Genomic DNA, 26,401 nt, shown 5'->3' with positions numbered 1-26,401 from the left:
TTATACAGCTGTGTTCTTGTTATGCATTTTGCTCAACAGCTCAAGTTAATGCATTTTAGAAATGCTCCCTTGGAGAAATAAGAAAAGGAGGGCTTGGGGTCCATTTCAAACTGACTACACAGAAACCCATTCCTTCAGTACTCATCTTCTTTATAATCTAAAAAACTTTATTGTACAGCGGCAAAATAATTCAGCAGTCCAGCAGAGGGAGCTGACATGCTGTCTCTCCCCTTCACAGGAAAACAGAAAGTAAAGTATTTCACATTACAAAGAGTACAAACCCCGTATATGAACACACCCCCAGCAACAGGACATAACTTCCCTGTCTAAACACTCTGACATACATTTTGGAAACGTATGTCCAAATGTTTGGTTCTGGACTTAAACACTCTAGTTCCCTACAAAGCTCTGACAAAGCACCGAATTCAGCTTCTGGTTTTTTTACAAATGTCAATTTGAACATTTTTTAAAATTCATTATACATCATTTCCGACAATTTTTTAACTTCTCTACATTTCCACCACATATGATAAAAAGTCCCTTCTTTTTCTTTACATTTCCAACATATGTTTGACTCGGTTTTATATATTTTTGCTTTATGTACTAGTGTAATGTACCATCTGTACATTTTCCAACTACAGTGGTACCTCGGGTTAAGTACTTAATTCATTCTGGAGGTCCGATCTTAACCTGAAACTATTCTTAACCTGAAGCACCACTTTAGCTAATGGGGCCCCCTACTGCTGCCGCGATGTCAGAGCACGATTTCTGTTCTCATCCTGAAGCAAAGTTCTTAACCTGAGGTACTATTTCTAGGTTAGTGGATTCTGTAACCTGAAGCGTATGCAACCTGAAGCGTATGTAAACCAAGGTACCACTGTAGTTTTCTTTCAAAAGATAACAGTCTGTAAATTTCAAATTTCCTTTCTACAATTTTTCCCAGTCCTCAAATTGTATGTTATGTCCTATATCTTGTGCCCATTTGATCATGACCGATTTGACATCCTCATCTTTTGTTTCCCATTCTAGTAAAATACTATACACTTTCTTCAGCACCTGCACTTCTTCTGTAATTTCCTTTCGAAATCTATAAAATGTATAACTAAACCCTTTCATATTATCTTCCTTGTACAACTCATGTAATTGTCTGTAGTGTAACCAACTCTGCAAATGATCTTTTATTTCCTCATATTTTTTTAATTTCCATTTCCCTTCAGCAAATCTATGTATGTAGACCACGTCCCCTTTTTCTCTTTAGCCTGTATGAATTCTCTGATGGGAAAACAGAGAGGAGCTTTCACTGAAGCTCTGTCCACATTCCACACATTAATAGGGTGTCCACCCTGTATGAATTCTTTGATGGGAAGTGACATGGGACCTCTGACTGAAGTTCTTTCCACATTCCACACATTGATATGGTTTCTCCCCTGTATGAATTCTTTGACGGAAAGTGAGACAGGAGCTCTTCCTGAAGCTCTTTCCACATTCCACACACTGATAGGGTTTCTCCCCTGTATGAATTCTTTGATGGGAAGTGAGAGAGGAGCTCTTCCTGAAGCTCTTTCCACATTCCACACACTGATAGGGTTTCTCCCCTGTATGAATTCTGTGATGGGAAGTGAGAGAGGAGCTATCAGTGAAGCGCTTTCCGCATTCCACACACTGATAGGGTGTCTCCCCTGTATGAATTCTTAGATGGGAAGTGAGAGAGGAGCTATCAGTGAAGCTCTTTCCACATTCCACACACTGATAGGGTTTTCTCCCCTGTATGAATTCTTTGATGGGAAGTGAGAGAGGAGCTTTCAGTGAAGCTCTTTCCACATTCCACACACTGATAGCGTTTCTCCCCTGTATGAATTCTGTGATGGGAAGTGAGAGAGGAGCTATCAGTGAAGCTCTTTCCACATTCCACACACTGATAGGGTTTCTCCCCTGTATGAATTCTTCGATGGGAAGTGAGATGGGAGCTACAAGTGAAGCTCTTTCCACATTCCACACACTGATAGGGTTTCTCCCCTGTATGAATTCTTTGATGGAAAGTGAGAGAGGCATTATGGGTGAAGCTCTTTCCACATTCCACACACTGATAGGGTTTCTCCCCTGTATGAATTCTTTGATGGGCAGTGAGATCGGAGCTCTGACGGAAGCTCTTTCCACATTCCACACACTGGTAGGGTTTCTCCCCTGTATGAATTCTTAGATGGGAAGTGAGAGAGGAGCTATCAGTGAAGCTCTTTCCACATTCCACACACTGATAGGGTTTCTCCCCTGTATGAATTCTGTGATGGGAAGTGAGAGAGGAGCTATCAGTGAAGCTCTTTCCACATTCCACACACTGATAGGGTTTCTCCCCTGTATGAATTCTTTGGTGGGAAGTGAGATGGGAGCTACAAGTGAAGCTCTTTCCACATTCCACACACTGATAGGGTTTCTCCCCTGTATGAATTCTTTGGTGGGAAGTGAGAGAGGAGCTCTGACTGAAGCTCTTTCCACATTCCACACACTGATAGGGTTTCTCCCCTGTATGAATTCTTTGATGGAAAGTGAGAGAGGCGTTATGAGTGAAGCTCTTTCCACATTCCACACACTGATAGGGTTTCTCCCCTGTATGAATTCTTTGATGGGAAGTGAGATGGGAGCTACAAGTGAAGCTCTTTCCACATTCCACACACTGATAGGGTTTCTCCCCTGTATGAATTCTTTGATGGAAAGTGAGAGAGGCATTATGGGTGAAGCTCTTTCCACATTCCACACACTGATAGCGTTTCTCCCCTGTATGAATTCTGTGATGGGAAGTGAGAGAGGAGCTATCAGTGAAGCTCTTTCCACATTCCACACACTGATAGGGTTTTCTCCCCTGTATGAATTCTTTGATGGGAAGTGAGAGAGGAGCTTTCAGTGAAGCTCTTTCCACATTCCACACACTGATAGCGTTTCTCCCCTGTATGAATTCTGTGATGGGAAGTGAGAGAGGAGCTCTGACTGAAGCTCTTTCCACATTCCATGCACTGATAGGGTTTCTCCCCTGTATGAATTCTTTGATGGAAAGTGAGAGAGGCGTTATGAGTGAAGCTCTTTCCACATTCCACACACTGATAGGGTTTCTCCCCTGTATGAATTCTTTGATGGGAAGTGAGATGGGAGCTACAAGTGAAGCTCTTTCCACATTCCACACACTGATAGGGTTTCTCCCCTGTATGAATTCTTTGATGGAAAGTGAGAGAGGCATTATGGGTGAAGCTCTTTCCACATTCCACACACTGATAGCGTTTCTCCCCTGTATGAATTCTGTGATGGGAAGTGAGAGAGGAGCTATCAGTGAAGCTCTTTCCACATTCCACACACTGATAGGGTTTCTCCCCTGTATGAATTCTTCGATGGGAAGTGAGATGGGAGCTACAAGTGAAGCTCTTTCCACATTCCACACACTGATAGGGTTTCTCCCCTGTATGAATTCTTTGATGGAAAGTGAGAGAGGCGTTATGAGTGAAGCTCTTTCCACATTCCACACACTGATAGGGTTTCTCCCCTGTATGAATTCTTTGATGGGAAGTGAGATGGGAGCTACAAGTGAAGCTCTTTCCACATTCCACACACTGATAGGGTTTCTCCCCTGTATGAATTCTTTGATGGAAAGTGAGAGAGGCATTATGGGTGAAGCTCTTTCCACATTCCACACACTGATAGCGTTTCTCCCCTGTATGAATTCTGTGATGGGAAGTGAGAGAGGAGCTATCAGTGAAGCTCTTTCCACATTCCACACACTGATAGGGTTTCTCCCCTGTATGAATTCTTCGATGGGAAGTGAGATGGGAGCTACAAGTGAAGCTCTTTCCACATTCCACACACTGATAGGGTTTCTCCCCTGTATGAATTCTTTGATGGAAAGTGAGAGAGGCATTATGGGTGAAGCTCTTTCCACATTCCACACACTGATAGCGTTTCTCCCCTGTATGAATTCTGTGATGGGAAGTGAGAGAGGAGCTCTGACTGAAGCTCTTTCCACATTCCATGCACTGATAGGGTTTCTCCCCTGTATGAATTCTTTGATGGGCAGTGAGATCGGAGCTCTGACGGAAGCTCTTTCCACATTCCACACACTGGTAGGGTTTCTCCCCTGTATGAATTCTTAGATGGGAAGTGAGAGAGGAGCTATCAGTGAAGCTCTTTCCACATTCCACACACTGATAGGGTTTCTCCCCTGTATGAATTCTGTGATGGGAAGTGAGAGAGGAGCTATCAGTGAAGCTCTTTCCACATTCCACACACTGATAGCGTTTCTCCCCTGTATGAATTCTTTGGTGGGAAGTGAGATGGGAGCTACAAGTGAAGCTCTTTCCACATTCCACACACTGATAGGGTTTCTCCCCTGTATGAATTCTTTGGTGGGAAGTGAGATGGGAGCTACAAGTGAAGCTCTTTCCACATTCCACACACTGATAGGGTTTCTCCCCTGTATGAATTCTTTGGTGGGAAGTGAGAGAGGAGCTCTGACTGAAGCTCTTTCCACATTCCATGCACTGATAGGGTTTCTCCCCTGTATGAATTCTTTGATGGAAAGTGAGAGAGGCGTTATGAGTGAAGCTCTTTTCACATTCCACACACTGATAGGGTTTCTCCCCTGTATGAATTCTTTGATGGGAAGTGAGATGGGAGCTACAAGTGAAGCTCTTTCCACATTCCACACACTGATAGGGTTTCTCCCCTGTATGAATTCTTTGATGGAAAGTGAGAGAGGCATTATGGGTGAAGCTCTTTCCACATTCCACACACTGATAGGGTTTCTCCCCTGTATGAATTCTTTGATGGGCAGTGAGATCAGAGCTCTGACGGAAGCTCTTTCCACATTCCACACACTGGTAGGGTTTCTCCCCTGTATGAATTCTTAGATGGGAAGTGAGAGAGGAGCTATCAGTGAAGCTCTTTCCACATTCCACACACTGATAGGGTTTCTCCCCTGTATGAATTCTGTGATGGGAAGTGAGAGAGGAGCTACAAGTGAAGCTCTTTCCACATTCCACACACTGATAGGGTTTCTCCCCTGTATGAATTCTTTGGTGGGAAGTGAGATGGGAGCTACAAGTGAAGCTCTTTCCACATTCCACACACTGATAGGGTTTCTCCCCTGTATGAATTCTTTGATGGGAAGTGAGAGAGAAGCTCCGACTGAAGCTCTTTCCACATTCCATGCACTGATAGGGTTTCTCCCCTGTATGAATTCTTTGATGGGAAGTGAGACTATGGCTGTGATTGAAGCTCTTTCCACATTCCATACACTGATAGGGTTTCTCCCCTGTATGAATTCTTTGATGGGAAGTGAGAGAGGAGCTCCGACTGAAGCTCTTTCCACATTCCATGCACTGATAGGGTTTCTCCCTTGCATGAATTCTTTGATGGGAGGTGAGAGAGGAGCTATGAGTGAAGCTTTTTCCACATTCCACACATTGATAGGGTTTCTCCCCTGTATGAATTCTTTGATGGGAAGTGAGTGAGGAGCTATGAGTGAAGCTCTTTCCACATTCCATGCACTGATAGAGTTTCTTTCCCATGAGATTTTGTTGATCGGAAGTGGAATGGGAGCTGTGACTGCAGGTTTCCCCAAACTCCATTTTTTTTGTGTGCTTTCTCCTCTCTGGGGATTTTTTCGTGGTCACCTTTGTTCTCGATTTCCAATTCATCACCATCTGCAATGGAAACAAAAAGGGATTAGAGCCTCAGGAACAAATCAAGAACTGAAGGGAGTTTATTATGAGATTCAGATGAGTTGTTGAATGTTGCTTTTTTTAATATACAGTAGTGGTCAAAATTGTGGAAGAGTTTTGGAAAAAAGTGTATTTCAGAGGTTTGATGGCTCAAAACACCACTTCTTTTGGAGTATTATCATAAAATTATATATAAATGGTGTTGGGTGTAGTGAAGGGTTAACCTTCTGTGTCTCGAGCTTGAGGGGACGAGATTACAAAGGACGTAAGCCAGGACATTACATCAGCTGTTATGCTGTGAAAGAGTGTTTTCATTTTCGTTTTTAGTTGGAGTGCAGCTTTCAGCCGAGAAAGATGTCCAAATTCTCTGGTGGAGTATTTGACTGTTTGGCATGTAAATAAAAGCTTCTAGATTAGAAGAAACGTTTGGACTGATTTACTGTCCTTCTCACATTTCACTGTGCATTCTGCTTCGTTTGCTTTCTCCCATGATTACGCTGAAAAACAGCTAGGTAAACGGTTCAAGCTGAAGCAGCTTGGTGCTGTCAAGACCTATTTAGGTGTAGATGTTGTCAAAGCACAAGATGGAAGCTTCTTGCTCAGCCAGAGAGGCAAAATTGAGCAACTGCTTCAGAAGTTCAGGATGAGTGATTGTGCAGGAGTGAGAAGTCCTATGGAGACTAGTTTTGTGAAGGATAGTCAGCAAGTAGAACACGCTGTGGTCGAAAATACTGAAGTGTTTCAGTCAGCCCTAGGGAGTTTGTTGTACTTGTCCCAGTGGAGCAGACCTGATATAGCGTTTGCTGTCAATCTGCTCAGCAGGGAAGCTTCAGACCCTAGTGTGCAAGCCTGGAATGGCATCAAGAGAGTTCTGAGGTATTTGCAGGAAACCAAAGGCTTTTGTCTTAGGTTGCCAGCGCAAGGTGAAGTCAAACTGACTTGTTTTGTGGACTCAGACTGGGCTAATCTTGAGGATCACAGGTCTGTGTCTGGCCTAGTGGTGAAGTTTGGGAACTCGGTAGTTGGATGGAGGTCCAAGAAGCAGAGTCTTATAGCGCTCTCATCCACTGAAGCTGAGTTCAGTGCTCTTTCAGAGGTGTGCAGAGAGGTAGAGTTCTATGCTTGTTTGGTCCAGGAATTTTGCGGAACAAATTGTCTGCCGATACTTGTCTTCGAAGACAACCAGCCATGCCTTCGTTTGGCCGAGACGGGTCAATTCAAGGCCAGGACCAAACACTTAGACATTCGCTTTCAGAATGTGTGTCAGAGTGTTCAGGAGGGATTAGTTGCGCTGAAATACTGTCCTTCCGCCAAGAACCTCGCTGATGGGTTCACGAAGCCACTCTCCTTCTAAAGACATGGGGAGTTTTGCGAAGGTCTGGGTTTGGGGTGACCAAGGGTCAATATTCCCCCTCAGGCGCGAGACAAGAGGGGGTTTGGGTGTAGTGAAGGGTTAACCTTCTGTGTCTCAAGCTTGAGGGGACGGGCTTACAAAGGAAGTAAGCCAGGACTTTACGTCAGCTGTTATGCTGTGAAAGAGTGTTTTCGTTTTTAGTTGGAGTGTGGCTTTCAGCCGAGAAAGATGTCTGAATTCTCTGGTGGAGTATTTTACTGTTTGGCATGTAAATAAAAGCTTCTAGATTAGAAGAAATGTCTGGACTGATTTATTGTCCTTCTCACATTTCACTGTGCATTCTGCTTCGTTTGCTTTCTCCAGTGATTATGCTGAAAAATAGAAGCTGGCAGACGCTCGCAGTGGGAGCGCAACTGGACGGAGAAGCAATAAATCTTCAGAACAAATGGAAAGATAATTTAATCAAGAATGTAATCCAACAAAGTTTGTTCAGTTACCTATATTTTATCAAATGCTATAGCCAAATAACAAAAAAAAGGAAGCACAACTTGCTTAGGTTGATATTTTCAGTGTGTTATGTGATTGCTATCAAGTTGGTTGGTTTTTTGTGTTCATTCATTTAGTGAGTGTGTAAAACATAATAAAATTATAGAAATGGCACAAACAGTTGACTGGTCACCCAGAAAGTGATGTAAGATTGTACTATTAAGTAAACAAGGCTACAGTTATGAAGAAATTAGATGAAAGATTGGGAAAAACCTAAGGAAAGCTGGCCTTTCAATATTTTTGAAAGGGTATAAGGAGACTCAGTCACTACAAAATCAGAGTGGTAAAGTCAGGGAAAGGTGCACAAAGGCAAGTGATGATCAAAGAATGGAGAGACTGTCCCTACATGAGAGAAGAAGAAGAGTTTGGATTTAATATCCCGCCTTCACTCCCTTTAAGGAGTCTCAAAGCGGCTAACATTCTCCGTTCCCTTCCTCCCCCACAACAAACACTCTGTGAGGTGAGTGGGGCTGAGAGACTTCAGAGAAGTGCGACTGGCCCAAGGTCACCCAGCAGCTGCATGTGGAGGAGCGGAGACGCGAACCCGGTTCCCCAGATTACGAGACTACCGCTCTTAACCACTACACCACACTGGCACTATGAAGTTGAGTGCAAGGACTGGTCTAGATGTTAGACTTTTAAGAAAAAAGCCATTATTATCTCTCAAGCAAAGTTGAAAGATTAAACCCATGTTAACTGGACAGTGGAACAATGGGACAGTGTTATTTGGAGCGATGAGACCCAAATCTCCTTTCTTGGTAGTGATGGCATGAAATACGTGCGGAGAAGAATCAGAGAAGATTTATATCCTACTTGCATTACACCAACTGTGAAAAACCCGGAAACAGTGGAACCTTGACTTATGTACGGCTCTACTTTTGTACAATTCCAGTTCAGTAGGTGCTTCGACTTATGAACTTTCCTCTAGAGCCAGAGGTCTTGCCAGCAGCCCAGAGCTCGCCCGGCCGGCTGCAGGGCAGTGATGGAGCCTTTGCCGCCGGGGAGAGGCCTTCGGTTTACTGGAACTCTCCCCGCCCGCTGCGGAGCAGCGCTGAGGCCTCTGCTGCCGGGGAGAGGGCCCCCATTCCACCCTCGAATCTGTGGAAGAGGTGCTGCCTGCAAGAGGCATAGCAGGGTGCACTGCAGCCCCAAACCGCGCCAAGGAACCAACCTGAGGAAGTCTAGAGAAGAACCTGGCCTGGCAAGAAAAAAGCATTACCCTGGCCAAAGTGAAATCAGCTCTTTACTGACCCTTGCCCCACCCCCAGCTTGTAGCCAGATAAGCCCACCCATCCACAGTGCATGTAAGAAGAAAAAAAAATACTTTTTTTCATCTACAATACTGTCTTATTTATTTTATCGTACAGTACATTGATTATTGCCTTCATTTTATGGCTCTATGGTATTCTTAGAGAGTAAAATCCATGTTAAATTGCTGTTTTGGGGGTGTTAGTCATCGTCTAGAATGGATCAATTCACTTTTCCATTACTTTCTATGGAAAAGGGTGCCACTACTTATGTACGTTTCTGGTTATGACCGGACCTCCGGAACGGATTATGGTTCTAAGTAGAGCTTCGTGATGGGACCAGTGGCCATTATCTTCGTTTTTTTTATGTTGAGCTTCAGACCATATTTTGTGCTCTCCTCTTTCACTCTCATTAAAAGGTTCTTTAATTCCTCCTCACTTTCTGCCATCGAGGTTGTGTCATCTGCATATCTGAGGTTGTTGATATTTCTTCCGGCAATCTTAATTCCGGCTTGGGATTCATCCAGCCCAGCCTTTCGCATGATGTATTCTGCGTATAAGTTAAATAAGCAGGGGGACAATATACAGCCTTGTCGTACTCCTTTCCCAATTTTGAACCAGTCAGTTGTTCCATATCCAGTTCTAACTGTAGCTTCTTGTCCCACATACAGATTTCTCAGGAGACAGATGAGGTGATCAGGCACTCCCATTTCTTTAAGAACTTGCCATAGTTTGCTGTGGTCAACACAGTCAAAGGCTTTTGCATAGTCAATGAAGCAGAAGTAGATGTCTTTCTGGAACTCTCTAGCTTTCTCCATAATCCAGCGCATGTTTGCAATTTGGTCTCTGGTTCCTCTGCCTCTTCTAAATCCAGCTTGCACTTCTGGGAGTTCTCGATCCACATACTGCTTGAGCCTTCCTTGTAGAATTTTAAGCATAACCTTGCTAGCGTGTGAAATGAGTGCAATTGTGCGGTAGCTGGAGCATTCTTTGGCACTGCCTTTCTTTGGGATTGGGATGTAGAATGATCTTCTCCAATCTTCTGGCCACTGCTGAGTTTTCCAAATTTGCTGGCATATTGAGTGTAGCATCTTAACAGCATCATCTTTTAAAATTTTAAATAGTTCAGCTGGAATACCATCACTTCCACTGGCCTTGTTATTTGCAGTGCTTTCTAAGGCCCATTTGACTTCACTTTCCAGGATGTCTGGCTCAAGGTCAGCAACCACACTACCTGGGGTGTACAAGACATCCATATCTTTCTGGTATAATTCCTCTGTGTATTCTTGCCACCTCTTCTTGATGTCTTCTGCTTCTGTTAGGTCCTTACCACTTTTGTCCTTTATTATGGTAATCTTTATACGAAATGTTCCTTTCATATCTCCAATTTTATTTAACAGATCTCTGGTTCTTCCCATTCTGTTGTTTTCCTCTATTTGTTTGCATTGCTCGTTTAAGAAGGCCTTCTTGTCTCTCCTTGCTATTCTTTGGAAATCTGCATTCAGTTTCCTGTATCTTTCACTATCTCCCTCGCATTTTGCTTGCCTTCTCTCCTCCGCTATTTGTAAGGCCTCGTTGGACAGCCACTTTGCTTTCTTGCATTTCCTTTTCATTGGGATGGTTTTCATTGCTGCCTCCTGTACAATGTTACGAGCCTCCATCCATAGTTCTTCAGGCACTCTGTCCACCAAATCTAAATCCTTAAACCTGTTCCTCACTTCCACTGTGTATTCATAAGGGATTTGACTTAGATTGTATCTTACCGGCCCAGTGGTTTTTCCTACTTTCTTCAGTTTAAGATTGAATTTTGCTATAAGAAGCTGATGATCTGAGCCACAGTCAGCTCCAGGTCTTGTTTTTGCTGACTGTATAGAGCTTCTCCATCTTTGGCTGCAGAGAATATAATCAATCTGATTTCGATGCTGCCCATCTGGTGATGTCCATGTGTAGAGCCGTCTCTTGTGTTGTTGGAAAAGCGTGTTTGTGATGACCAGCTTGTTCTCTTGATAGAACTCTATTAGCCTTTGCCCTGCTTCGTTTTGATCTCCAAGGCCAAACTTGCCAGTTGTTCCTTTTATCTCTTGACTCCCTACTTTAGCATTCCAATCCCCTATAATGAGAAGAACATCCTTCTTTGGTGTCACTTCTATAAGGTGTTGTAAGTCTTCATAGAATTGGTCAATTTCAGTTTCTTCAGCACCAGTAGTTGGTGCATAAACTTGGATTACTGTGATGTTAAAAGGTCTGCCTTGGATTCGTATCGAGATCATTCTATCATTTTTGAGGTTGCATCCCAGTACAGCTTTCGCCACTCTTTTGTTGACTATGAGGGCCACTCCATTTCTTTTACGGGTTTCTTGCCCACAGTAGTAGATGTGATGGTCATCCGAACTGAATTCGCCCATTCCCGTCCATTTTAGTTCACTGATGCCCAGGATGTCCATATTTATTCTTGCCATCTCATTTTTGACCACCTCCAACTTACCCAGGTTCATGGTTCTTACATTCCAGGTTCCTATGCAATATTTTTCTTTACAGCATTGGACTTTCCTTTCGCTTCCAGGCATATCCACAACTGAGCGTCCTTTCGGCTTTGGCCCAGCCGCTTCATCAGCTCTGAATCTACTTGTACTTGCCCTCCGCTCTTCCCCAGTAGCATGTTGGACGCCTTCCGACCTGAGGGGCTCATCTTCCAGCGTCATAACTTTTATATGCCTGTTGTCTTTGTCCATGGAGTTTTCTTGGCAAGGATACTGGAGTGGCTTGCCGGTTCCTTCTCTAGGTGGATCACGTTTGGTCAAAACTCTCCACTATGACCTGTTCATCTTGTGTGGCCTGCTCGGCATAGTTCATAGCTTCTCTGAGTTTCTTCAAGCCCCTTCGCCACGGCAAGGCAGTGATCCATGAAGGGGTATTTCATAAATGAAATACTTGAGCCCAAACTGAAGCGTTCCACAAGTGATCATTTCCCAGATACTGAAGTATTTATATATATATTTATGCAAATCAAATCTATCTATCTTTCCTTCCTTCCTTCCTTCCTTCCTTCCTTCCTTCCTTCCTATTTCAACAGGATTCAGCTCCATGTCATGTTGTTGCTGTGTGCAAAAGGTGCTTTAAAGATAATCCTATTCCACTGCCGGAATGGCTTGGGAATAGCCCAAACATTAACCCAATCAGAAATCTATGGAGCCAACTGTGGTGTTCGTACGGAGCCCCCAGTCATCTCACGGACTATTGACCCGTACACCACTAATCCGCTGCCACCAACCAGTTGCCAAGTAGCCTTCAGGATCTGGAAAAATTCCCCAGAAGATATGATAAAGAGTTGGGAAAAGTGGAGAAGCTAAGACCAGGATGGGACCAGTCTGAAGAGGCGAAAAGGAGAGGGGAAGAAGAGAAGAAAAGAAGAGGAGAAAGAAGAAGAGGGAGAAGAGGAAGAAGAGGATAATAATAAAAAGGACCCCTAAGTTTGATTTGGACTTGATAGTAGACTTGAACAAACCAGAAAAAGGCTCGGAAAATACTTTCATGGAATGTGAATGGACTTTTAAAAAAAAGGAACAAAATTGAACATGTCTTGATTAAATGGAATTTAGATATAGCCTGTTTACAGGAAACACATGTCGCAAGGAAACATAAGAGGATTTTAAGAACTAAAAGATTGGGGAGAGACTTTATTGCCTCAGACACAAACAAGAAAAGAGGGGTTGTATTGTACATAATGGAGAAATATGACCCAAAATTAATTTATAAAGATGAGGAGGGGAAAGTGCTGATAGTGCAAATAACATTCCAGGGAGAAAGGTAATCATTGTGGGAATCTATGCACCTAATGACACAAAAGCCGACTTTTATTCGAAGCTCAATGAAACATTATCAGAATTTTTGGATCAGAGAGTGATAGTAATGGGCAATTTCAACGGTGTGGTTATTTCAGATTTGGATAGATCAACGAAAAGGTGAGACACGAATGAAGGTAAACTACCATAAACATATTTTGATATATCAGACACTATGGGGCTAACAGATATTTGGAGACTTAGAAATCCCGCAACAAAACAGTTCACATTGATTTCAGATCCAAATCCAAGCTTTGGTAGAAAAAAATTACATTTGGACTTCTAAAGAATTGGTGCCAAAAATTTCCAAAATTGAGATTCTCCCAAGGACATTATCAGAACATAATTCGTTATATTTGGAGTTAAAAGGAAAAGACCCTTCATCATTCAGATGGAGGATGAATGAAAGTTTATTCAATGACCAAAAGATAGTAAATTAGGCAAAAGAGACAATTACAGAATTCTTTAAGTGGAATATAAACAAAGGAACACCCATTGAAGCAGTATGGGATGCAAGCAAAGCTGTAATGAGAGGATTCCTGATCCAAAAGAACAGTTTTCAGAAAGGAGGAAGGGAGAAGAAGAAAGAAGAAATCCTGTCCCATCTCATGGAGAATGAGAGACTGCTGACAATAAAAGCAAAAGATGAGATAATAAGACAAAATATTAAATCGTTGCAGACTCAGTTCTCTATGTTGGTGAGTCAGGATGTAGAGTGGAAGATAAAAACAATGAGACAAAGGAATTTTGAATCCACCAACAAAACTGGAAAATTATTGGCATGGCAATTAAAGGCAAGACAAAAACAAAACACAATTTGTAAGATAAGAGAGGCAGAAAACATAATTGAAGACCCCAAAGAAATTAGAAAGACCTTTCTGAAATTTTATAAAGATTTGTATAAGAAATCTCTAAAGGTACCAGACATGGGTATCCTTTGTCACTCCTGTTGTTTATTACGGTTTTGGAAGTATTAAACAAGAATTTGAGAGAAGTGTCAGAAATCAGAGGTATTAGGTGGGATTGAAAGAGTTTAAAGTAAAAGCGTTTGCTTATGATTTAGTTTTAACATTAGAAGACCCAAAGAACAGTATAGAAAAAGCCCTAGAGAAAAAGGAGGAATTTGGAAAAGTTGCAGGATTCAAACTCAATAGAAAGAAGACCAAAATGCTAGTAAAATATGAATAAAGAAGAGACAGAGGAATTGCAACACAGGACAGGAATTATGGTGGTTAAGAAAGTGAAATACCTTGGAATTTGGTTGACAACAAAAAATATAAATTTGTATAAAGATAATTATGAAACCACATGGAGAGAGATTAAGAAGGATTAAGAAATTTGGAACAGGTTGAAATTATCCTTTTTGGGCAGAATATCGGTAATTAAGATGAACATTTTACCTAGAATGTTATTCTTATTCCAAACAATTCCATTGATTAAAAGGACAGGACAATGTAGAGAATGGCAAAAAATAGTGTCAAGATTTGTCTGGCAGGGAAAGAAGCCGAGGATCAAAATGAAAATATTGATAGATAAAAAAGAAAGAGGTGGATTTGCCTTACCAGGTATGAATCTCTATTATGAAGCGTCCTGTCTCGTATTGTTAAAGGAATGGATAACATTGGAAAATATGGACCTATTGGATTTAGAAGGTCATGACAACAGGTAAGGGTGGCACTCGTACCTGCGGTATGATAAGGTAAAAGTTCATAAAGGTTTTTTAAACCATGTGATCAGAAGGTCAATTTATGAAGTATGGGAAAGAAACAAAAATTTATTGCAAAGGAAAACCCCACGATGGATATCGCCAATGGAGGTATTGACAGTTAAAAAAGTAAATATGAGGGAATTATTAGAAAAACGGAACAAGGGTTAAAATGTAAACCATATGATCAAATAGAAGGCATGTTTACAGGTTGGTTGCAATACCATCAGGTGAATGATATATTGAGTGAGGATAAAAGGAAAGCTGGGTTTAAGGATAAAAAATCAAGATTTCAATTAGAATTAGTGGAAGGCAGAGGTAGAATATTCACGGCGTGTACGGCTTTAAAAGAAAATTTAATGAAGATGATATATAGGGGGCATTTGATACCAGTAAAACTGGTGAAAATGTATAGGATGAGAGATAAGAAATGCTGGAAATGTAAAAAAGTGGATGGAGACTTCTCTCATATGTGGTGGACTTGCGATAAAGCCAAGAATTTTTGGGAGTTGATCTATGATGAACTTAAGAAAATACTTAAATATACCTTTCCCAAAAAGCCAGAGGCTTTTTTGTTGGGTTTGATGGGGAAGGAGGCTAAGAAAACAGACCAAAGGCTATTTATGTACGCCACAGCTGCGGCAAGGAATATATTGGCCCCAAACTGGAAAGTTCCCACCATTGTGGAGTGTCAGATGAAAATGATGAACTACATGGAATTAGCCAAACTGACCGGCAAGATTCGGGATCAGGACGATCAGAGATTTCAGGAAAGTTGGAGTAAATGTACTGTGTACTTAAAGGATAATTGTAAAAGATTTAAAAACACTGGCAGGATTGAAATAACTCCTACAATGTATAAGACAGATACAAGGTTAGAAATTAAAATACGCGACTGGAGAAAGTTGTTGGACAAATGCCTGCCCAGGAGCATTGCCAGCCTCCCAGACACTCCAGGGTCATTAGTCCGATGGTCGCTCTTTGGCTGGAACCCAGGAATTTATCCTCAGTCCAGAGACACCGGTAATTAAGGGACTTCTCCCTCCTGAGAGAAGCACACTCACTTCCTCCCGGCAAGGCATCAGAAGAAAGAGGCAGTTCGTAGACTCAGGCTACTTTATTAAAACTGCATACAAAACACACATGACTGCACGTCCTGAGTTGTCCAGCTTCAGAGTTCTCCGACTCAACACTGCTCCAATCCAGGAGTGGAAGAAATAACTGTAGCTCCACCCTGGTTACAGTCAGGACTGTCTGAGAACTGGCTCAGACTTCCTTTCTCATGCCGAGAGCAATCACCTGATGTCAACATCCTTGTTGCTCTTGCTGCTTCCTAGCAGCTTGTGAGAACTGAAATCTCAACAAAAATAAGGGATACCTGTTGAAGGGAAGGAGGGATGTCGCAAGCTCGGCAGAGTTAAAAGTATATATGTGATTTAATGTATTATAAAATGACTGTGTAAAGAAAACAATAAAAATTGATTGGTAAAAAAATAAATAAAGTTAATGTTCTTTTTATATGGGATCAGATTATAATTATTTATGTTTCATGTTTATATATATGGCTGGGGGAACCCAGCCAGATGGGCAGGGTAGAAATAAAAATTATTATTATTATTACTACAATAGAAACTCGATTTACCCCTTCATGGATCACTGCCTTGCCGTGGCAAAGGGGCTTGAATAACTCAGAGAAGCTATGAGCTATGCCGTGCAGGGCCACCCAAGATGGACACGTCATAGTGGAGAGTTTTGACCAAACGTGATCCACCTGGAGCAGGAACTGGCAAGCCACTCCAGTATCCCTGCCAAGAAAACTCTATGGACAAAGACAACAGGCATATAAAAGTTATGACGCTGGAAGATGAGCCCCTCAGGTCGGAAGGCGTCCAACATGCTACTGAGGAAGAACGGAGGACAAGTACAAGTAGATTCAGAGCTGATGAAGCGGCTGGGCCAAAGCCGAAAGGACGCTCAGTTGCGGATATGCCTGGAAGCGAAAGGAAAAGTCCAATGCTGTAAAGAAAAATATTGCATAGGAACCTGGAATGTAAGAACCATGAACCTGGGTAAGTTGGATGTGGTCAAAAATGAGATGGCAAGAATAAATATTGACATCCTGGGCATCAGTGAACTAAAATGGACGGGAATGGGCGAATTCAGTTCGGATGACCATCATATCTACTACTGTGGGCAAGAATCCCTTAAAAGAAATGGAGTGGCCCTCATAGTCAACAAAAGAGTGGCGAAAGCTGTGCTGGGATGCAATCTCAAAAATGATAGAATGATCTCAATTCGAATCCAAGGCAGACCTTTTAACATCACAGTAATCCAAGTTTATGCACCAACCACTGGTGCTGAAGAAACTGAAATTGACCAATTCTATGAAGACTTACAACAACTTATAGAAATGACACCAAAGAAGGATGTTCTTCTCATTATAGGGGATTGGAATGCTAAAGTAGGGAGTCAAGAGATAAAAGGAACAACTGGCAATTTTGGCCTTGGAGTTCAAAACGAAGCAGGGCAAAGGTTAATAGAGTTCAGCCAAGAGAACAAGCTGGTCATCACAAACACTCTTTTCCAACAACACAAGAGACGACTCTACACATGGACATTACCAGATGGGCAGCATCAAAATCAGATTCATTATATTCTCTGCAGCCAAAGAGGGAGAAGCTCTATACAGTCAGCAAAAACAAGACCTGGAGCTGACTGTGGCTCAGATCATCAGCTTCTTATAGCAAAATTCAAGCTGAAACTGAAGAAAGTAGGAAAAACCACTGGGCCGGTAAGATACAATCTAAGTCAGATTCCCTATGAATACACAGTGGAAGTGAGGAACAGGTTTAAGGATTTAGATTTGGTGGACAGAGTGCCTGAAGAGCTATGGATGGAGGCTCGTAACATTATACAGGAGGCAGCAACTAAAACCATCCCAATGAAAAGGAAATGCAAGAAAGCAAAGTGGCTGTCCAACGAGGCCTTACAAATAGTGGGGGAGAGAAGGCAAGCAAAATGCGAGGGAGATAGTGAAAGACACAGGAAATTGAATGCAGATATCCAAAAAATAGCAAGGAGAGACAAGAAGGCCTTCTTAAACAAGCAATGCAAAGAAATAGAGGAAAACAATAGAATGGGAAAAACCAGAGATCTGTTCAAGAAAATTGGAGATATGAAAGGAACATTTAGTACAAAGATTTCCATAATAAAAGACAAAAGTGGAACGGACATAACAGAAGCAGAAGACATCAAGAAGAGGTGGCAAGAATACACAGAGGAATTATACCAGAAAGATATGGATGTCTTGTACACCCCAGGTAGTGTGGTTGCTGATCTTGAGCCAGACACCCTGGAGAGTGAAGTCAAATGGGCCTTAGAAAGCACTGCAAATAACAAGGCCAGTGGAAGTGATGGTATTCCAGCTGAACTATTTAAAATTTTAAAAGATGATGCTGTTAAGGTGCTACACCCAATATGCCAGCAAATTTGGAAAACTCAGCAGTGGCCAAAGGATTGGAGAAGATCAGTCTACATCCCAATCCCAAAGAAGGGAAGTGCCAAAGAATGTTCCAACTACTGCACAATTGCACTCATTTCACACGCCAGCAAGGTTATGCTTAAAATTTTACAAGGAAGGCTTAAGCAGTATGTGGATCGAGAACTCCCAGAAGTGCAAGCTGGATATCGAAGGGGCAGAGGAACCAGAGACCAAATTGCAAACATGCGCTGGATTATGGAGAAAGCTAGAGAGTTCCAGAAAGACATCTACTTCTGCTTCATTGACTATGCAAAAACCTTTGAGTGTGTCGACCACAGCAAACTATGGCAAGTTCTTAAAGAAAAGGGAGTGCCTGATCACTTCATCTGTCTCCTGAGAAATCTCTATGTGGGACAAGAAGCTACAGTTAGAACTGGATCTGGAACAACTGATTGGTTCAAAATTCGGAAAGGAGTACAGCAAGGCTGTATATTGTCTCCCTGCTTATTTAACTTATATGCAGAATTCATCATGCGAAAGGCTGGGCTGGACGAATCCCAAGCCGGAATTAAGATTGCCGGAAGAAATATCAACAACCTCAGATATGCAGATGACACAACCTTGATGGCAGAAAGTGAGGAGGAATTAAAGAACCTTTTAATGAGGGTGAAAGAGGAGAGCGCAAAATATGGTCTGAAGCTCAACATCAAAAAAACGAAGATCATGGCCACTGGGCCCATCACCTCCTGGCAAATAGAAGGGGAAGAAATGGAGGCAGTGAGAGATTTTACTTTATTGGGCTCCATGATCACTGCAGATGGTGACAGCAGTCACGAAATTAAAAGACGCCTGCTTCTTGGGAGAAGGGCAATGACAGGCCTAGACAGCATCTTGAGAAGTAGAGACGTCACCTTACCAACAAAGGTCCGTATAGTTAAAGCCATGGTTTTCCCAGTAGTGATGTATGGAAGTGAGAGCTGGACCATAAAGAAGGCTGATCGCCGAAGAATTGATGCTTTTGAATTATGGTGCTGGACGAGACTCTTGAGAATACCATGGACTACAAGAAGATCAAACCTCTCCATTCTTAAGGAAATCAGCCCTGAGTGCTCACTGGAAGGACAAATTGTGAAGCTGAGGCTCCAATACTTTGGCCACCTCATGAGAAGAGAAGATTCCCTGGAAAAGACCTTGATGTTGGGAAAGATGGAGAGCACAAGGAGAAGGGGACGACAGAGGATGAGATGGTTGGACAGTGTTCTTGAAGCTACGAACATGAGTCTGACCAAACTGCGGGAGGCAGTGGAAGACAGGAGTGCCTGGCGTGCTCTGGTCCATGGGGTCACGAAGAGTCGGACACGACTAAACAACTAAACAACAACAACACCTCGATTTAAGAACAGTCCTCTTCCGGAAAATTTTGAGTTTCTTATTGTTGTTGTTGTTATTAAGTTTGTAAACCGAGGTACCACTGTATTACTATCATCATCATCATCACTGCTACTTTTCCTGAGATTCAATAAGTATAGTTCTTCTCTGGGATGAATTTTACTTGGTCCATGTAATGGTTCTAGGGGTTGCTCGTGCGTAAGCCGGTGCCCACACCTGATTGGGTTGCCTGAGTGAACCTTTCCTGCCCGGACAGCCACTCACCCGTGGCTGTCTCAATCGCTGGCAGAATCCGTCAGTGGGCGTTTCTTAAACTTCTTCCAACAAAGAAGTTATTTCATGCCCAGTCTCCTCCTACTTTCCCTGCGCAGAAGCCTTCTGTGCAAGGAGGGCGTAGGCAGAACACGTGCCTGGTCTCTGGTGGCCCCTCTCCTTCCATGTACTCTGGTTTCCGGGAGAGAGCATCTGCCCTTACGTTTTCCTCTCCCGGCATGTATCGGATCTCGAAGAAAAACTTGGCGAAATCCTGGGACCATCTGATGTGTCTCTGGTTGAGCACTTGCGCGGCCCGCCAGTATTCCAAGTTCTTGTGGTCAGTTCGGACCTGGATCTTGTGCCGCGCCCCTATCAACAGATGTCTCCATTGCCGAAATGCCGCATAGATGGCAAGCAGTTCTCGGTCATACACTGTGTAGTTTTGTTCTGACTTGCTCAGTTTCCTCGAGAAAAAGGCACACGGCATCCAGTTCTGCTTGTCCCCGGGCTGCAAAAGGACCACTCCAATGGCGCGTTCGGACGCGTCCGTCTCCAGCCTCATGGGCTTCTCCGGATCCACGTGCAGGAGCTGTTCTTCTGAGGCAAACGCCCTCTTCAGTTTTTCAAAGGATTGCTGCGCTCCCTCTGTCCACGCAAACTTCTTTTTGCTACTAAGACAATCCGTTATGGGCGCTGTCAAGTGGGCGAAGTTCCTTATGAACTTCCTATAGAAGTTGCTGAAGCCTAGGAACCTTTGCACATCCTTTCTGTTTTGGGGGGCTTTCCATTCCAGCACTGCCTTTACCTTGCCCGGATCCATGGCTAGTCCCTTGTCTAACAGCCTGTATCCCAGGAATTCAACCTCCCTGGCGTGGAATTAGCATTTTTCCAGCTTGACCCACAACTGATGCTTCTTCAATCTCTGTAGCACCTCCCTGACGTCTCTGACGTGTTGCCTTTCATCGTCCGAATAGATCAAGACATCATCCAAAAAGGCCACGCAATTTTTGTACAGCAGGGCCCCCAACACATGATACATGAAGGCTTGAAAGCAGGCAGAGCCCGATTGTAATCCAAATGGCATGACTAAGTACTCAAAAGCCCCCAGGGGGGTGAACATGGTCATTTTCCATTCGCCCCCCTCCCCTATACTAATCAGATTGTATGCTCCCCTGAGGTCCAGCTTGGTAAAAATCTTCCCCTGCCTCACACGTGTCAAAATATCGTCAATCCTGGGCATTGGGAAAGTCACGGGTTCTGATACCAGGTTCAGGGCCCTGTAATCCACGACTAATCTGGGTTGATTAGTCTCTTTTTTGTCCACAAAGAACACTGGACTGCCCCCCACCGCCTTAGATTCCCTTATGAAACCTCTCTTCAGATTCTTGTCAATAAACTGCCGCAGCTCCTGCATCTCCCGGTCGGACATGGCATACAGCTTACCCACTGGTAACTGAGCCCCTGGAAGCAGGTTGATTTGGCAGTCAAAGGGCCTGTGGGGGGGGGCAGTTTGTCTGCCTCCCTTTCACTGAAGACCTCCTTCAAATCAGCATATTGTGGTGGCACCTGCCCTTTTTGCTCCAGGGCCAACCCCGCCACCCTGGCTACAGTCATCCTTGGTTCCTTCCCTCCCAGACAGTGTTCTGAGCAGTAAGCTGACCCAAAGGTGACTGACCGCTGATGCCATGACACCACCGGGTCATGTAGTGCCAGCCAGCTCATTCCTAGTATTATTGGGGGTCCTGCCAGCGTGGCCACGTGAAAGGCAATGGTTTCCGTGTGCCTGGCAACCCTCATTCGCATTGGCCGTGTCTGGTGTGTCACTTCCCCTCCCAGGAGCTCCCTGCCATCGATGGTGGTCACCTGCAAGGGAAAATCTAGTGGCAACAGGTGGAGTTGGTGCTCCAGAGCGAAGTCTCTGCTGAAGAAATTACATGAGCTGCCAGAATCTAGCAGTCCCTCCACCTTGACGGGGTGCCCGTTTGGGAGTTCTAGCACCACCTCTATGGCTACCGCTGCCTTGGGGGGGGGTCAGGTTGGGGCACTTCTATTGATTGCTGACCTGGCTGCTGGCCCCGCTGGTTGGCAGCCAGGCGTTGGCGTTTCCCTGCACCTGCCCCTCCTCCCCCTTCTCGTCGTGGCCTGCAGCCCCCATCATGCCTTGCCAGGCCTTTCGTTGAGGGCAGACCTTGGCAAAATGTCCCGGTCACTGACAGAGGAAACACTTCTTGGTAGTTTTCCACTCCTTTCCCTCCCTTTTCCAACCTTCACCGGCGTTTGAAACTTCGCACGCACGCGCTGCATCAGTTTCCATCAGTTCCGCCGCCTGGGAAGGCTCCCTCGGCATTTTAGGAATGTGGTTGTCATGGAAACGTTCCGCCCTTATCTCCCGCTTCTCCTGAGCCTGCGCTTCCTGGCGTACTCCAATCGCAAGCACAGTCTTTGTGAGTTCATCCATCGACCGCGGGCGGGGCGCTCGGGACAATTCGTCCTTCACTTCAGGGGACCAACCACCCTCGAACAACATTTGCATAGGTTCAGAGCCCAGATCCCACCTGAACTTGTGGACTAACATCGCGAACCGCGACCAGTAGTTTCTGACGGACAGGCTCCCCTGCTTGCACCCCATCAGCTCCCGGCGTGTCACGCTTTGCTCAACCTTCCTAGAGTACATCGCGTCCATCGCCTGGTAGAATTTCTTGAGATCTTTCAATGCATCATTCTGCGTCGCCATTAGGGGCCTGATCCATTCACGCGCCCCATCCTGCAGATGTCCCACAATGTAAGCCACCCTCTCCCAGTCATTGGCAAAGTCATCTTTCTGCAGTTCCAAAGCGTACTGGATTTCCGTTCAGAATGCATTGTAGTCCTGGGGCTTTCCACCAAATTTGTGGACCAGCCCCTGAACCTTCCTCCCTATCGGGGTGGCTCTGACCTGTGCATCCTGAGCCCGTCTCTCCTCCAGCCACGCCGTCAGGGTAGCTACATGCACCTCCAGGTCTTGGTTCCTCTCAACCAGACCTCACACCAAGGCTTCTTGCTCTGTTCCTCCGGCCGGCTCCGTTTGGCTCATCATGCTGCCTCTCCGGGACTGCGCACAAGCAACGTCAGGAACTGACAGATTGCTGTAATGGTTCTAGGGGTTGCTCGTGCGTAAGCCGGTGCCCACACCTGGCTGGGATGCCTAAGTGAACCTTTTCTGTCCGGACAGCCACTCACCCGTGGCTGTCTCAATCGCTGACAGAATACATCAGTGGGCATTTCTTAAACTTCTTCCAACAAAGAAGTTCTTTCATGCCCAGTCTCCTCCTACTTTTCCTGTGCGGAAGCCTTCTGCGCAAGGAGGGCGTAGGCAGCGGAGGACCCTTCCTCCCCCCGCTGGTCCCCGGCAAGGAGTCATGTGACCCCCTCTCAGATTCCCCCATCTGCCCCCCTTCTCCACTGGAGCTAAGCTTATTCCCTTCCCCAGAAGATGGGCTGCCTCTCCCAATCCCGGGACGCTCTCTGAGATCCCTCTGGAGCTTGCTCCCTCCCTCCGGCACTGATGGCAGTTCCCTGACATCCATCTCCTCCTCAGGACCCCTCCCACCCCCGGTGCCATTTTCCGACACAACCTCCTCTCTCTCCTCGACCGACGATGCGGGGAATCCCCTGAAAGAGCTATGGGGGCATGGAGAGGGGAGGAACGGGGGGTTCGTTGGGTGAATCCAGGCGACTATTTGTTCTCATTTGTCCACTGCTTAGAAACCAATTTTTGCATTCAGTTATCAATTTTTGCATTCAGTTATTTTATCTAGAAATAAAATAAGCCTCTTTTGGATGGTAATAGGTCTTGTATAATCTAGGAGAGATTCCTGCAATGCAGGGGGTCACCTGGCTCTGGGAGACAAGCAGAGAGGGTGGCTTCTGGCAGAAGGAGAGGGAGCCACTGGTGGCTCCTCCTTCTCCTGACTCACCTCAGCCTCTCGACCTCCCTCCTCCCACTCGCCTCCTTCCTCTTCTGCCTCTGATTCTGCACTGCATTCTGCCTCAGAGTCTCCCAGCTCACTAAGCCCTGTTTCCCCTTCAGCTTCTGACACCTCCTCTTCCCAGGCTTCTCCCTCTTGCCCCTCTGACCGCTCATCCTTCCTCCACTTCTTGGGCTCTGAGCCGTCTTCCCTGGTTCCCCGGCTGCTTCCTCCCACCATTCCTCTGTGCCCAACCAGTCCATGACATTGCTCGACCCCTCGGCCTCTGTCCCCACAAGGCAGCTTCCCCTGACCTGATCTGGTTCCACAGCCGCTGCTTCCCTTCTGCCCCCATGAAAACGTGGATCAGGAGGTCTTGCTGGCATCCTTCTGCCACCTGCAAGAGAAAAAAGGTAAGCAGGATGCCAGGAGTGCCTGCTTCTCTCACAGGTGAAACAGGGCATCTCTAACTACAGTTGGGCCTTTGAGAAATCCTTACCTACTGAGAGTATTTGGAGGTTTGTGCCCATTTCATATGTTTGTTTGTGCAGAAATACATCTCCCCTCCTATGGACCCTTGTTCCCAACTGTCTCCCCCCAAAACAAGATGAAAAGAACCCTCAGATGAGTTGGGAAACCAAGAAAATGAGACCAAACAGAGACCCTTATTCCCAACCATCTATCCCTCAGATGACCCTCAGATGAGTTGGAAAACCAACAGAATGAGACCAAACGGAGAAAACCACCTTCCTCCTTACCCAGTGGCCTCTCTCTGGTGTCCAACGGAGGCCTCTCTGCCTCACAGGAATCCAGGTCCATTTCTGCAAAGAGATCCTTTCCCTGAGAAAGAAACAAGGATTCAAAACAGAGAATGGGGAGAAATACTAGAAAGAGAATAACAAAGACTTGAAGGGTGTGAGATCTCATTCCATGGATGCCTTCCCAGAAAAAGGATGGGCCATCAGCAGACCATTATGGGATGTTTTCTGTCCTGTTTGGAGCCCCTTGGGAGTATCCAGAGGAAAGTCTCTCTCACCTGCTTCCTCTCCTCTGCCTGACTCAGGAGGAAACCTTCGGCCAGGGCCACCGCCTGACAGATTCCTGGGGTGGGGTCTCTTTTTCTTTGCTCTGAGGGCCAGGAATGTATCTGGCCAACCCCCTGAGGGCCAAGTGGGCGGGGCCAAAGACATCTCCCTTGATTTTATTTATTTATTATTATTCTATTACATAGCTCAACACAAACTGGTTTGCAATGCAGCAGCCAGACTATGGCCTGGGATCCATCTCTTTATTCCTGGTCTCTCCGTCCTACTTTTCCTTCCTTCCTCCCCGTTGTTGTTTTTTTTTGGGGGGGGGCTAGTCCACCTCCTCCTCCAGCTTTGGAAAACCATTTGCAGATGTTTCCTCTGTTGTGCAATGAGGCTGAGCGACGTCACACAGAGTTAAAGTCCCAGGGACTCCTTTGTTTAAAGAAGGGAGATCTTTTCTGAAGGGGGGGGGGGGCGGAGGGCCAAATGAGTTTGGGATCCTCTGATCTGCAGGAAGGAGAGCGTGGCAGACCTGGCCCCTGCCTGGCAGGACCCTCTCCTCCCTGACTTGGGGTCCCCCCCCTGCAGGAGCAGATCAGGCTCCCCAGGCCCCCTCCCCTGCTGCAGGCCTGGGACCCCCACCAGATCCCAGAGAGAGAGGAGACTCACCAGATCCCAGGAGGGGGCAGCGAATCAGCCCTTGCAGGAGAGACACAAAGCAACACCCCCCTTCCTTGCAGGAAAGGACTGGGGAGGGAGGGGCCTTGGCTCTGGAGGACCTGGCCCCCCTTGCTTCCTGTCCTCTCTAGGAAAGCAGCTCAGTTCCCTTTAACCCTTGCCAAGCCGAGTCCCTCCAGCTCAGCCCTCTCTCAGATTCTTATTATTTCTTATGGGTTCAGGGGGGCAGCTGCCCCCCCTGGCTCCGCCAATGCCCAGATATCCTTTTGGGGGTGAGGCTCTTGGCCGGACTCTGAGCATCTCCCTCCCTTGGCCAGAAACCAGAGGAAGAGCTTGTAGGGGAAAGGGCTTTGCAGGAGGCAAGGAAGCTCCTCCTAGAATTCAGGGGTGGAGAGATAGGAGGGGATCCCAGGGTCATCTAGTCCAACCCCCAGCAAGGCAGGAATCTTTTTTTTTTTTTTGATAATTTTTTTATTAATTTTCTTCAGTTATACATTTTATCTCAAATACAACAAATTATGACTGTTTTGGACTTCCAACAGCGTCTCTGACAATCATCCGTATTTATAACTTTAATACACATTTCTTCCTTCATATTGCCATTATTCCCCCTTTTCCCATTAGTTCTCATAAACAATACAGTGGTACCCCGCAAGACGAATGCCTCGCAAGACGGAAAACCCGCAAGACGAAAGGGTTTTCTGTTTTGGAGGTGCTTCGCAAGACGAATTTCCCTATGGGCTTGCATCGCAAGACGAAAGCCCATAGGGAAATGCTGGCGGTCGGGAGCAAAGACTCTTCTGAAGGACCTCTTCTGAAGGCCGGCGGGGGGCAAAAGTCTTTGCTCCCCCCCGCCTGCCTTCCCCCCGCCTGCCCCGGGCGATCTTAAAATGCTGGCGGGCGGGAGCGAAGCGTTCGCTGCCGACCCCCAGCATTTTAAAATCTCCTCGGGACAGAGACTTCTCTGCTGTCCCTTGGAGATTTTAAAATGCTGGGGGTCGGCAGCGAACGCTTCGCTCCCGACCCCCAGCATTTTAAAACGCTGTTCCGAGGGGGGGCGCGGGATCACCTGCCCCAGCCGCCCCACTTCGGAACGCTGTTCCGAAGCGGGGAGGGGGGGCGGGAAGACCTGCCCCAGCCGCCCCACTTCGGAACGCTGTTCCGAAGCGGGGCGGGGGGCGGGAACACCTTCTGAAGGCGGGCAGGGGGCGAAAGTCTTTGTCCCCC

At 45.5% G+C, this 26,401-nt stretch overlaps 2 protein-coding genes across 3 annotated transcripts in view; one reads left to right on the top strand and one right to left on the bottom strand.

Annotated features, from left to right (window-relative positions):
- LOC144327627 (uncharacterized) overlaps nucleotides 1–26,401 on the top strand; it is a 365,071-nt gene that overhangs the window by 328,163 nt on the left and 10,507 nt on the right. The window lies entirely within an intron of this gene.
- On the bottom strand, nucleotides 147–25,339 carry LOC144327626 (uncharacterized). Of its 2 annotated transcripts, XM_077928012.1 has the most exons (5): nucleotides 24,505–25,039; nucleotides 24,227–24,308; nucleotides 23,783–23,865; nucleotides 3,762–5,684; nucleotides 147–2,755 (listed from the first exon to the last, which is right to left on the bottom strand). In XM_077928012.1, exons 2-5 carry the CDS (start codon nucleotides 24,285–24,287, stop codon nucleotides 1,718–1,720), a joined length of 3,105 nt encoding a protein of 1,034 aa, XP_077784138.1. In that variant the 5' UTR covers nucleotides 24,288–24,308; nucleotides 24,505–25,039; the 3' UTR covers nucleotides 147–1,717. The 2 variants fall into 2 exon arrangements, with proteins under 2 accessions (XP_077784138.1, XP_077784137.1); XM_077928011.1 differs by lacking the exon at nucleotides 24,505–25,039 and adding an exon at nucleotides 25,166–25,339 and having other exon boundaries at nucleotides 2,721–5,684.

The sequence above is a fragment of the Podarcis muralis genome, chromosome 4, assembly GCF_964188315.1.
Source record: "Podarcis muralis chromosome 4, rPodMur119.hap1.1, whole genome shotgun sequence".
Lineage (NCBI taxonomy): Eukaryota > Metazoa > Chordata > Lepidosauria > Squamata > Lacertidae > Podarcis > Podarcis muralis.
Note: the sequence above shows the minus strand (reverse complement) of the source record. Positions and strands in the feature narration are given on the sequence as shown.